Source organism: Nanorana parkeri, unplaced genomic scaffold (assembly GCF_000935625.1).
Source record: "Nanorana parkeri isolate BGI_ZX_2015 unplaced genomic scaffold, ASM93562v1 scaffold188, whole genome shotgun sequence".
Taxonomy (NCBI): Eukaryota; Metazoa; Chordata; class Amphibia; order Anura; family Dicroglossidae; genus Nanorana; species Nanorana parkeri.
In genome coordinates, this window is record NW_017306456.1 from 938821 (window position 1) to 950869 (window position 12049).

Here is a 12049-nt window from a genome sequence, read left to right on the forward strand (position 1 = left end):
ACTTGAAAGGCCTGTATTCCAAACTCCCGAGGAGCGCCCACCACAGCAGCGAGCGAGACTCCGACAGCAACAGCCCGCCTAGAGAGAGGCAGGTTACGCTCTACCCCTACGAGAGAACGCCCAGACGCACTCTGGACCTCGGCGCCGGCGGTAGTTCCACAGAAACGGGACGGGGCAGTGGCCAACTGCGGAGAACCGGCTAAATCGGAGACCCTGTAGAATAAAATGGCGGCATGTATAAATTTTTATGTTGCGCGATATTAGCACAACTTATCAAACCCCCCACATTTTGTGAAAAATGCACTTAAAGGAGAACTATGAGGTGCGTGATTTCCACTCAGCCTCATATTTCTAGCCGACCTGTGACAATGAGACTGTCACAGGTCGGCTCAGTAGATCGGGAGGTGAGCGAACACATACCGTCAATCGGTCACTTCTCGATCTATCCGTGCTGAGAGCCGTGACTGTCACTCACGGCTCCCTGCAGGGATTCTCCTGTCCGAGTCCGATACTCCAGCACTGACTGGAGGAACGGACGGGGGAGGGGGCGGGTACAGCTGGCTCTGCCTCTAGATAGGCAGAGCCAGCTTTCAATCACGCAGCTGGGTGGATCCAGACAATATTGGCCCTAGAATTATTGCTCTCACTCCGGCGTGTGCACCAATATCCAAAGTGTAGCGTGATCAACGTTTTCGTACGTAGGCGCACCCAACGCCTGTTTACGTGAAGACTTGTGGGGGCGGGGGACTTTAAAATACATTTTATGTTTTTTACATTTATTTAATATATTTTAAACTCTTTTTTTTTTTTTTTTAACTATAATTGCTATTACATAGGGGAGCTTACAAGCCCCCCCATGTGATAGCATATAGGTGATGACAGGTCCTCTTTAAGGTGATACTGGGGGTCCAAAGGTCCAAAAGACCCCCAATGTCACCTTTGCACTCCCAAAAAGCTATTGAAGTGCAGATCGCAGTCTTCAGGAGCCCAGCAATGGCAGCTCGGGGACCGCAATTGATGCAATACGCATCATTAACGGGCCCATAGAAGGAGGAGGAGATCGGTGAACAGAGGTTTGCCACTCTCCTCCCCAGCTTCCTGCCGACACCTGAGATGCCAGTCCCATGCCTGCAGGAGGTGCAGCGGAACCCGGGAAACACGGCGGGCGGGGGCCCCCTTTACTGAATCGTAGAAGCTATCTGTTGGCAACTAAGCCACCAGAATCGCTTCTACTGCAAAGCCGGCTGCCGGCTCTACAAATATGAACAGAGTAGCCGCCGGGAGTCTGTTTAACCCCTTGAGGACCCATGACAGGATTATCCCATTGTGCCGTGAAGGGGTTAATGTTACTATATTGACAGTTATGGGTGTTTATGAACCCCGATGGTGAGACCCTATGACGCTGAGGTGCTACAACCCGGGGGCCTCCAGCGTTTTCACGCCTTTGGTACATGTTTGGGAATGTAGGTAAAGTTCCCGCTGATTATAAGTTACTACACCTCACTTAAAAAGCGCCACTCGTGTTTTATTTTCAGCATCTAAACCATTCATTTTGTTTCTTGATTCCTGTTTGCAGGATGATCGCCAAGTAGAGATGGATGAGCAGACCAAAGTGAAGTCTGAGGATGTGCCCCGGACCCGGGAGCGAAGGCTCCTTGCTCCGTCCTTGTTGTTTAAGAGAGCGTTCAGCGACATCCTGGGAGCTTCAGCGAGAGAACGAAGATCATTGGATGGCCAGATGAGGAGCCCGCCAGAGGCAGAGAGGATGAGTCGGTTCCAACAGCGGCAATCTAGGGATTCGGAGCCATCGCCCAGGATGGTCAGCCCCGAGAAACAGGTTGAGAAAGAGAAACCATCAGGCAGGTCGGACAGTACGGATCACCCGATTCGGCTAAACCGAACTATCACGAGGGCGTTTCCTAAAGAAGAACCAGAGGTCCAGAAAGAGAAGTCCAAGGGTTCAGATCCATTGCCCAAGACAGACAGCCCTGAGAAAGAGACGGTGGAAGGGAAACCGTCATGGAGGTCAGAGAGTGCAGATCACCCAATCCAGATAAAGCGAACTACCACGAGGGCGTTTCCTAAAGAAGAACCAGAGGTCCAGAAAGAGAAGTCCAAGGGTTCAGATCCATTGCCCAAGACAGACAGCCCTGAGAAAGAGACGGTGGAAGGGAAACCGTCATGGAGGTCAGAGAGTGCAGATCACCCAATCCAGATAAAGCGAACTATCACAAGGGTGTTTCCTAGAGAAGAACCGGAGGTCCGTCAAGGGAAGTCCAGACATTCAGAGCCATTGCTGAGGACAGGAACCTCCAAGAACGAGATTGTGGAAGAGAAACCGTCACGGAGATCAGAGAGTGGGAATCTCCAAGTCCGGTTAAGGCAAACTATCACGAGGGCAGTTCCTACAGAAGTGCCAGAGGTCCGTAAAGAGAAGTCCAGACATTCGGAGCCATTGTCCAGGACAGGCACCTCTGAGGAAGGGAAACCATCACGGAGATCAGAGAGTGGGGATCGCCCAAGCCGGTTGAAGGGAACCATCACGAGGGCAGTTCCTACAGAAGAACCAGAGGTCCGTAAAGAGAAGTCCAGGGATTCAGAGCCATTGCCCAGGACGGGCAGCTCTGAGGAAGGGAAACCATCACGGAGATCACAGAGCAGGGATCGCCCAAGCCGGTTGAAGGGAACCATCGTGAGGGTGGTTCCTAAAGAAGAACCGGAGGTCCATAAAGAGAAGTGCAGGGATATAGAGCAACTACCCAGGACAGGCAGCCCTGAGGAAGGGAAACCATCACGGAGATCAGGGAGTGGGGATCGCCCAAGCCGGTTGAAGGGAACCATCACAAGGGCAGTTCCTAAAGAAGAACCGGAGGTCCGTAAAGAGAAACCAGAGGCCCCAGCCAACATTCCAGGACTTGTGTTCTTGTATGAATCCGATAAAGAATCTGATATAGTGAGTAGAAGAATGTGTATGACTCCATGCCGTAGACCTTAATGTTTTATAGCTGAACATCTGAGACCAGGGGTAGGCAACCTTGGCACTGCAGCTGTAATGAAACTACAATTCCCATGAGGCATTGCAAGATTCTGACGGTCTCAGGCATGACTCCCAGAGACAGAGGCATGGCGGAATCAGGGCCGGGTTTCGCACAAGGCCAACCAAGGCCCGGCCTCAGGGGAGCAGGCAGTAGAGGGGCAGCAGGGGTGTGGAATTCCTATCTCCCAATGCCCGGGACGTGCAGTTCCGAGCGCTGGGCGGGTAGTTTTCTACATTTAGCCCTGCTTTGGGCAAGCAGAGCTAAATGTACAGCAGGGAAGCCGCCGCTTGTTTTGTACCAGTGATTTTGGCGATGCCACAGAGATCACTTGCATGCAGCCTCCAGGTCTGCCATTCTCCATGAGGGGGCACATTGAGGAACCTGGCCTTGGGGCAGCAGAGAGTGTAAATCCGGCCCTGGGTGGGATTTGTAGTTTCACACAGCTGGAGTGCCGAGGTTGCCTGGCTTACAGTTGTGTTGTACAATGTCATTCAGATTTTCAGACACCGGTGTTGTGCGATGGTCGGTATGGGTTGTGTAAGCCACCAGTGCTCAACCTACCTGTGGCCCTTTTTATACTTGCTGTGCAGCCCTCAAGCCCCAGCCGCCTATAGTGGAGGATATGACTGGGAGAATTGATTTGTAAAGGGGCTACTATGGCATCATTATATGAACTGGATATAATGTGGGACCCCTTGGTGATGTCGGGGCCACAGCTGAGCCCCCATCTTGACCACCACTGTTTTTAGATAGGCCCTGTCACCATATAAATATGATTGTACATAGTTTCTACATTGAGATTGTAATGTGCATAGCCAGCTGAAAGGCGCATACCTGGATTTGGCTTGGTATCAGCCTCTGGCATTCCATTGTTCAGCAGGGCTCGGAGAGAGAAGCAGCCCAGTCAGGTTTGCTGCAGTTCAGGGAAGAGAGCAGAGTGACAAATTAGCTGTTTAACGTTTGTGTCTGTGTCTTCACGGAATAGGGAGATCGTCTGGAAAAGGATCCATCCATAGGAAGCGACTTCTCCGACATAGAGGACATGGGCACCATGGCCAGATTTTCTCAGGAAGACGCACCTCCGCCGGATCATCTTGTGGCAGCCACCACAGCCGGGACATCAACACCCAGTTACCTTAGGAACCCTCATCAGTTGTACAATCGCTCATTCAATAGTTTTAAGGACCCATGGCCCACCAGTCCCTTGTACAAGCCCAGCGCAGAGGAAAACAAGTGGCGCCAGGACATGCTGAACAAGAGCTGCGTTTCAGACGTCTCCCTCAATGCGGAGATCAGTCATGTGGCGTCCAGCGACAGCGAAGACGAGGGCGAAAAGAGACGGGGGCGATCGGGAGCCTTCAATACGCCCCGGGCGTTTGACGACAACACTAAAACCACACGGAGGTCATTGGACATTATACCCCCCGCCGACTACAACACCCCAAGATTCCTCCGCGAGGGCTTCATAGACACCCACTGCCACCTGGACATGCTCTTTTCGCGGCTGCAGCACAAGCGGTCTTTCGCCGACCTCCGCCAGCAGTGCGCCGCCACTTTCCCTTCGGAGTTTCAGGGCTGCATCACGGACTACTGCGACCCTCGCACGTTGGAGAGGCTTCCATGGCGGCACGTGCTGAACGAGAACCTGGTCTGGGGGGCGTTCGGGTGTCACCCTCATTTCGCTCAATATTATAACAACGAACTGCAGGAGGAGGTGATGCAGGCTATGCGGCACCCCAAAGCCATCGCCTATGGGGAGATGGGTTTGGATTATTCCCACAAATGTTCCACAACAATGACGGAGCAGCATGAGGTAAGTCTGAAAGGTTCTCTGCATACCGAGCGGTGCGGCACTCCTATTGGACCGCTCAGGAAGGTTTCATTGGTCACACGGGTTTTTTTTGTTTATTTTCATGCAATCTGAGCAAATTTTGCTTTGAGAGAGAAGCAATCGCGGTCATTGCAGTAAAGAGATGTTGCCATGACAATGAAAGGTTAATAAAATGTTATTCTGACCACACACACGTATAGCTAAGCGTCCCATGCATGAAAAACAAAAGCAATTAAGCTATTTGCCCCAAATACCTAAATTCATGGTCACATGATGTGCCGGGTCACATGCTTTTTCACTGCATAGTGGGAGGGTCCTTCTTCAAGTGCCCACATTACTGCCTGGTGATACGGGTGCTTCCCATTGGGTCCATCAGCAGGGTCCTGCAGCAGCATGGTGACATCAGGAGGAAGGGCGGCGCCAAGACCAGCCGAAGGTGTGCCCACACTTCAGCGGTGGCTCACTGGTCTTCACTTTAGGAAGAGGCACCGCTGAAGGTCATGTGATTGCAAGTAAAAGGGGGTTTAGGAAGGCTTTTTTTTTTTTTTAACCTAACCCTGGGATCCACTCCCCCTTGCCCCTCACTATCCCCAGTCGGTGCATTCCTGCACCCTTAGGTTGTAGAGCTGCAGCAGCGTCATGACATCACGATGAAGGTCGGTGTCAAGACCAGCCGTAGGTGCACCCGCACTTCAGTGGTGTCTTACTGGTCTCAACTTTAGAAAGAGGCACCATCGAAGGTCATGTGATTGCAAGTAAAAGGGGGTTGAGGAAAGATTTATTTTTTTCTTACCTAACCCTTGCACATCCTCACCTTTTGCCCCTCACTATACCCAATTCTGGCATCCCTGCACCCTTAAAAAGCTATAGAGCTGCAGCAGCGTGGCGACACCTCGACAAAGGGTGGCGTCAAGACCAGCCAAAGGTGCGCTCCCTTTTACTTGCCATCACATGACCTTCAGTTGTGGCTCTTATTAAAGTGATGACCAGTAAGCCACCGCTGAAGGTCATGTGATGGCAAGTAAAAGGGGGTTCAGGAAAACTTTTTTTTTATTTTGCCCTCCCCCCTTGCCCCTAACTACCCCCCATTGGTGCACCCTTAAAAAAACTATAAAGCTGCTTTGTTACTTTTAACCTATTACGGGCAGTCTATAATTATTTTTTTATTTCCCGACCTCAGTACTGCTCTCAGGAGCCCTCAGCCATGATGCAAGCAGTGGGCCGGCTCTTGGGAGGAGTTATGCAAATATATGTGTGTCGAGGCGTGGCTGTTCCCGGGAAGACTCCATATGCATGCAGACTGCCCACATAATTTGCCCAATTCGTGAATTGGTGGGAGCGCTGGGAGTAGCGGAGGGGGGGCCGGAGATCCACTTTAAATACATTTATAATACCATTAGCAGTCTCTGTCTCCCACTTGCAGAGTTGGCGGCACAGATGGAATCTTCAGCTTCCGAGTGTGCCAATTGCCCGCCTGTCCCTGCTGTGGTCCCTCCTCCAGCGCCACATCACCAGCCTGTCCCGGCAGCTCTGACAGGCTGGTGATGTTGCGCCGGAGGAGGGACCACAGCAGTGAGGTATTGCCTGGGGGACACGGGGTAGGAGAAAGCCACGATGGAGAGACGCAGATATCTGACAGAATGCAGAAGAGTCCCAGCGCATTCCTTACTGGTGTGTCCCTTGCGGTGGGCGCTGCAGTGACTGCCGATGGCGCAGTTTCAGATCCCAATAGTAAAGTATGTCACCGGCACACCGCGGTTCAATACGCAGTGATCATTTTATTGATGCGCAGACATCTTGTCACATTGCAATGTTTCAGGGCCACTCGGGGTCCCTTCATCAGGCATGACGGATGCGGTACCCGTGCCTGATGAAGGGACCCTGAGTGGCCCCCGAAACGTTGCAATGTGACAAGATGTCAGCGCATCAATAAAATGATCACTGCGTATTGAACCGCGGTGTGCGGGTGACATACATTACTATGCAGACATCTGACACACACACACACACACACACACACACACACACACACACACACACACACACGCAAGTGTTCGCTGCTGAAAATTCTGCCAGTTCCAAAAGTGAGTATTATAATATTCATCTATTCCAGGGGTAGCCAACCTCCGGTCCTCCGGCTGTACGGTGGAACTACAAATCCCATGAGGCATTGCAAGATTTTCACAGCCACAGGCATGACTCCTGGAGAGAGATGCATCATGGGATTTGTAGTTTCACCCACAGCTGGAGGGCCGGAGTTTGGCTACTCCCTGATCTATTCTATATTTTACAAAGCAGTGTTTTAACCCTTCACATGCCGTGGCGGGGTCTCTTTACACAGGAAGTCTCTTTGCCTGCACAGGAAGTCTCTTTGCCTGCACATGTATTGAGCTTGTTGATTGGATTACTGAATGATATCCCATGTGACACATGAATGGCATTAGGTTCTCCTCTATTTATTGGAGCAGCGATTGTGCGACGCCGGCGGATCTGTCGGCAGCGTGTTTTTGTTTATGTTTTGTTATCGGCCTTCTGCTGTAAATGACGTTTCCTCTGTGGGTAGGTGTTCGAGAAGCAGCTGAAGCTGGCCGTGCCTCTGGGGAAGCCTCTGGTCATTCATTGTCGGGATGCGGACGAGGACCTGTTCAGGATCATGAGGAAGTGGGTTCCCTGGGACTACAAGATACACCGGTGAGCAGTCTTGTCTGTCTGTGGAATGATGTATTGTGCCCGCATCTGATGAGGGAGTGATCACCCCGAGCTCCCGATATTAATTACTAATCATCCCCATTAAAGCTGAAGTTTAATCTGCAAATTTTGACTTCCCAGGCTCCTCCCCCCATCAACATGCTAATTTATATATTTTAAATAAAACCTTTTGGTTTTCTATATACACCTTATGTTATCACCATTGGGTCTCTGTGCTTCTCAGTGCAATGCAGGCAGATCGCGGGTGGTGGGAGGGGCCAGCAGGGTGCCGTACATGGCTTCCTGAAGACATCACAGCTCCCGACCTCAGTACTGCTCTCAGGAGCCCTCAGCCATGATGCAAGCAGTGGGCCGGCTCTTGGGAGGAGTTATGCAAATATATGTGTGTCGAGGCGTGGCTGTTCCCGGGAAGACTCCATATACATGCAGACTGCCCACATAAGATGATGAGCCTCCATGATTGAAAGAACTGAAATCTAATGACTAAAAGGAGCGGGCCGGGGAGGAAATAGCTAGATGATGCTGGGTGTCACAGAGGCGGCCTCAATCTGACTTGCTGCGGCTTCTAATGTGCATTGTGAGGAGCTCCCAGTGTGCAGAGATATCAGAGGAAGAGGGGAGGAGCCGGTACAACTGTGCAAGACTGGCGAGGAGGACGGAGGTCAGCTAGAAGACTGAAGGGAAGGACGGAGGTCAGCTAGAAGACTGAAGGGAAGGACGGAGGTCAGGTAGAAGACTGAAGGGAAGGACGGAGGTCAGATAGAAGACTGAAGGGGAGGACGGAGGTCAGATAGAAGACTGGAGGGGAGGACGGAGGTCAGATCTTGCCCACATCACATAGTTTATGGTTCCCCAGGATGATGCCGGGTGCTGAGGGGGGAAGGTGGATATTCGGCTCCTACTTCCTATTGTCACTGACCACTCCCGGTCTTGACCAGCAATTTGGAGCTCCTCTGATTGGTCCTGAGGCATAGAGGTCACATGGGCTTTATTTACCAACAAACCTGCTGACTCCACTGTTATTGTGAATGATATTTCAGTGACAGTTTTATGCTGGGGGGGGAGGGGGGGGGGGTTTCAGCTTTAACCCTTTCCATAGCAATGTTCTGGAAGTCTCCGGCCGGTCCTCGGTGTTTGCTTCCTCTATAGGTGACCCCGTAACCCGCGTTCTCTGTTTTCAGACATTGCTTCACCGGCAGCTACAAGGACATCGAACCTTTCCTGAGCGAGTTTCCCAACATGTCCGTCGGTTTCACCGCCGTCCTGACGTATTCATCAGCGACAAGCGCCCGGGACGCGGTGACTCGGATCCCCCTGGACAGGCTGATCATAGAGACGGACGCTCCGTTCTTTGTACCTAGACAGGTGAGACATGACGGGGGGCCACTTATAGGAACCGGGCCCTATGTACGAGGCGTCCCCTCGCTGCATCCCCCCACAGTCGGCTTCACACACAGTAAGGTCAGCTTGGAGCTGGTTCACCCTGGAAGCCTCAGAAATCTGGGTACGTTATTATACAAACTCCATGCAGATAACCTTGTCTGCGTTTTTGTTTATTTCCAGGTTCCTAAAAGCCTGTGTAAGTTTTCACACCCGGGTCTCGCCCTGCACACCGTCCAGGAAGTCGCCCGGCTCAAGAACTTACCCGTGAAATCCGTCATGGCCAAAGTCCGCGAGAACACCCACCGGCTGTATAATATATAAGTGCCTCAGTACCCGGGGGGGAGGGGGGTGTTCAGTGAAAGTGTTCATTTTTGGGGGGAAGAAGCCGATGGGTGCCTTGTTTTAAATTGAATGTCTTTGTTGGTTTTTCCGTTTACCTTTTTATTGGACGACTCGTCTGTTATAAATAGATTTATTTTTTATTTTACATGTTTTCTTTGTTTTTTTTATTATTATGTTCTCATAATTTATACATTCATATAAGCTGACATACTCCATGCATTCTTCAAAAAAAAGCCGCCCTCCAGTCAGTGACTGCCTAGGCTGAGATGATGTCATCAGTCTGCTGCAGACAGGAGGAAGCATTTCCTCAGTCTCCCCTCCCCCAGTGATCAGTCTGCTGCATCCCACAAAGCACCACACGCTCAGCTTCTGCCAAAAATCTCCAGTTTATTTTTCGGGTCACATATATAAGAGATACTACAGACACAAAGAATGAGGGGAGGCGGGGACAGATGGGCGGAGTCAGGGCTTCATTCTTCTCATTGGCTCTGAAGATTTCCATTCTTCTCTTCTGTATCTGGAAAGGAAGAGGAGACACGGTCACCATTAGGAGGAGCCCCCCACATAGAGACTTACTGGCCCCCATTCAACATTGTACCAAGGCCAGAGGCTTCCGGCTTGTGACTTGATACAATGTTACAATGTTAATTGGGCGACGTTCAGGGATCAGCGACAGGTTCTCTTAGAGCGGGGGTGGGGAACCTCCAGCTGTGGTGAGACTACAAGTCACATGATGCATCTGTCTCTGGGAGTCGTGGCTGTGAGAGTCTTGCAATGCCCCATGGGACTTGTAGTCTCACCACAGCTGGAGGGCCGGAGGTTCCCCACCCCCGCTCTAAGAGAACCTGTCACTGATCCCTGAACGTTGCCCAATTAACATTGTAACAAGACCAGAGGCTTCCGGCTTGATACAATGTTACCATTTTGAATGGGCGACGTTCAGAGATCAGTGACAGGTTCTCTTGGAGCAGGGGTGGGGAACCTCCGGCTGGGGTGAGACTACACATCCCATGAGGCATTGCAAGATTCTCGCAGGCATGACTCCCAGAGACAGATGCATCGTGGGATTTGTAGTTTCAGCACAGCTAGAGGGCCTGAGGTTCCCCATCCCACCCGTCTTAAAGGATGAAACTCCCACCTTGCGCTCCCCCTGCTGCTCTGCCAGGAGCCCAATCCCTGTGGGTTTTGTGTTGGCGCTCACACAGGTCTAATGACTTCCTCCCGTCATGTGACCAGGTCGGAGCCTTGTGATTGGCCTGGGGAAATAAAGGCGATTGCCACTGCTTCCATTCTTTTTTAGGAAACGCAAGATCCCCGGCTGTCATTCGGATGCTTCGGCATTGTCTCGTGTGATTCGCTGACCTCATTCAGGAAGCTCATTTAGTGTCCAATCAGCAGCGGGCATAAGCTTTGCTGATTGGACGGATCTGACTCGGCAGAGGGGCGTGTCGAACCTCTGCAGGGAGACCACTGCTTCCACATAGAGAGCAAGGGTCGAGCTCTGATGATGGGTAACCCCAGAAGACTACACGTGAGGTGTCCTTACCCTGCGACGACCCGAGAGAGAGGAAGGTGTACAGGAAGTCCTGCACTGCCGCCTTCTGCTTCTGGAACTGCTCCTGCGTCAGCTTCATACTCATGTCCAGAGGGATGGTCACCTGGAAGGCAGGAAGTGAAGATTAGCGCGTCGCTCTGCTGCAGGTCGGCGGTTAGATTTGGCGCAGCGGCTGTACTATGCTGCCATAATGACCAACATCCTAATGCCCAATTTCAGTTTTGCGTTTCCCTGTACCTGTCCCTTTAAGCCCAACTTAAAGGGACAGGTACGATGAAGCGGATTATATTTGTTTCAGGTTTATATTTTATACCCAATGATGTCATCACTGGGGCCCTGTGCTTCTCTCTGCAATGCAGGTGGATCATAGCTGGTGGGAGGGGCTGCACATAGCAGCATCACAGCACCCTGCCTCAGCACTCCACTCAAGAACCCGCAGCCCTGATGAAAGCAGTGGGCAGGCTCTTGGGAGGAGTTATGCAAATATCGAGTCCCTTAATGTTTAGTGAGGGCGATGCGATTTGAATGACCTCCACCTGCTGTGACTTGAAAGTTGAGCAACGATAACATGTAATATGCAGAGCGGCGAGCGCACATGCTGGGAGTTGTAGTTCCGGCACAGCCCGGAGCGCCGACAACAATGAATTCACAATCATAATAAGAGAGCAGCGGAGTAACCGACCCCGATCTCCTTCTGCTCCTCGCCCGGGCCGTCCTCCGCCTCCCTGCGATTCATATTGCCGTGTCTCAGCTTGCTCTGCGGCTGCCGCCCCTGAAAATAAAATAAAAAATCCATTGTGAATGCCGACCAATCGGAACCTTCGCTGTACCCGATGGCTGCGTCTGCGCAGGCTCCTGAAGTATCTGTGGTATCCAGACTGTTACTACGAGGCAGCTGCACACATCGGGGTGTCTATGGGAAGCTCTTCTGTCACGTCACGGGGTAGAGGCGACAGCTACAATTCCATGTCTGCAGCATCGCATGAGGGGCGCAGAGGATACCTGAAGAGCCTGCGCAGGTGGGACAGGTTTCTTTTCAAAGCTCCCTCTTCAGCAGCCTCTATCTATGGAGAGAGAGTCGTCGTCGTCCCCCCACCCCCACGCTGCATGCCACACAGTTCTATGTAAAGTGCTGTAAAGCCGCTAGTCGGCTGTCAGATCTCCCTCCCCACCCCCTCTTGACCCTCCCAA

The 12049-nt window shown here is 51.8% G+C and overlaps 2 protein-coding genes across 2 annotated transcripts in view; one reads left to right on the forward strand and one right to left on the reverse strand.

Moving 5' to 3' along the window:
- Positions 1–2857: 2857 nt before the first annotated feature.
- TATDN2 (TatD DNase domain containing 2) lies at positions 2858–9301 on the forward strand (the record flags this gene model as incomplete). Its single annotated transcript, XM_018555218.1, has 5 exons — positions 2858–2953; positions 4024–4851; positions 7433–7560; positions 8760–8943; positions 9142–9301. Coding segments are annotated over 5 exons (1377 nt in total), but the record flags the coding sequence as incomplete, so codon positions are not given.
- A 481-nt stretch (positions 9302–9782) lies between these two features.
- The window catches only part of LOC108786029 (ghrelin-like), a 2541-nt gene continuing 274 nt past the window's right edge, over positions 9783–12049 (reverse strand). The window contains exons 2-4 of the mRNA XM_018555237.1: positions 11541–11630; positions 10850–10961; positions 9783–9820 (exon numbers count right to left, since the gene is read on the reverse strand). Coding sequence (XP_018410739.1) covers positions 9783–9820; positions 10850–10961; positions 11541–11630 — 240 coding nt within the window. The remainder of the gene's footprint in view (positions 9821–10849; positions 10962–11540; positions 11631–12049) is intronic.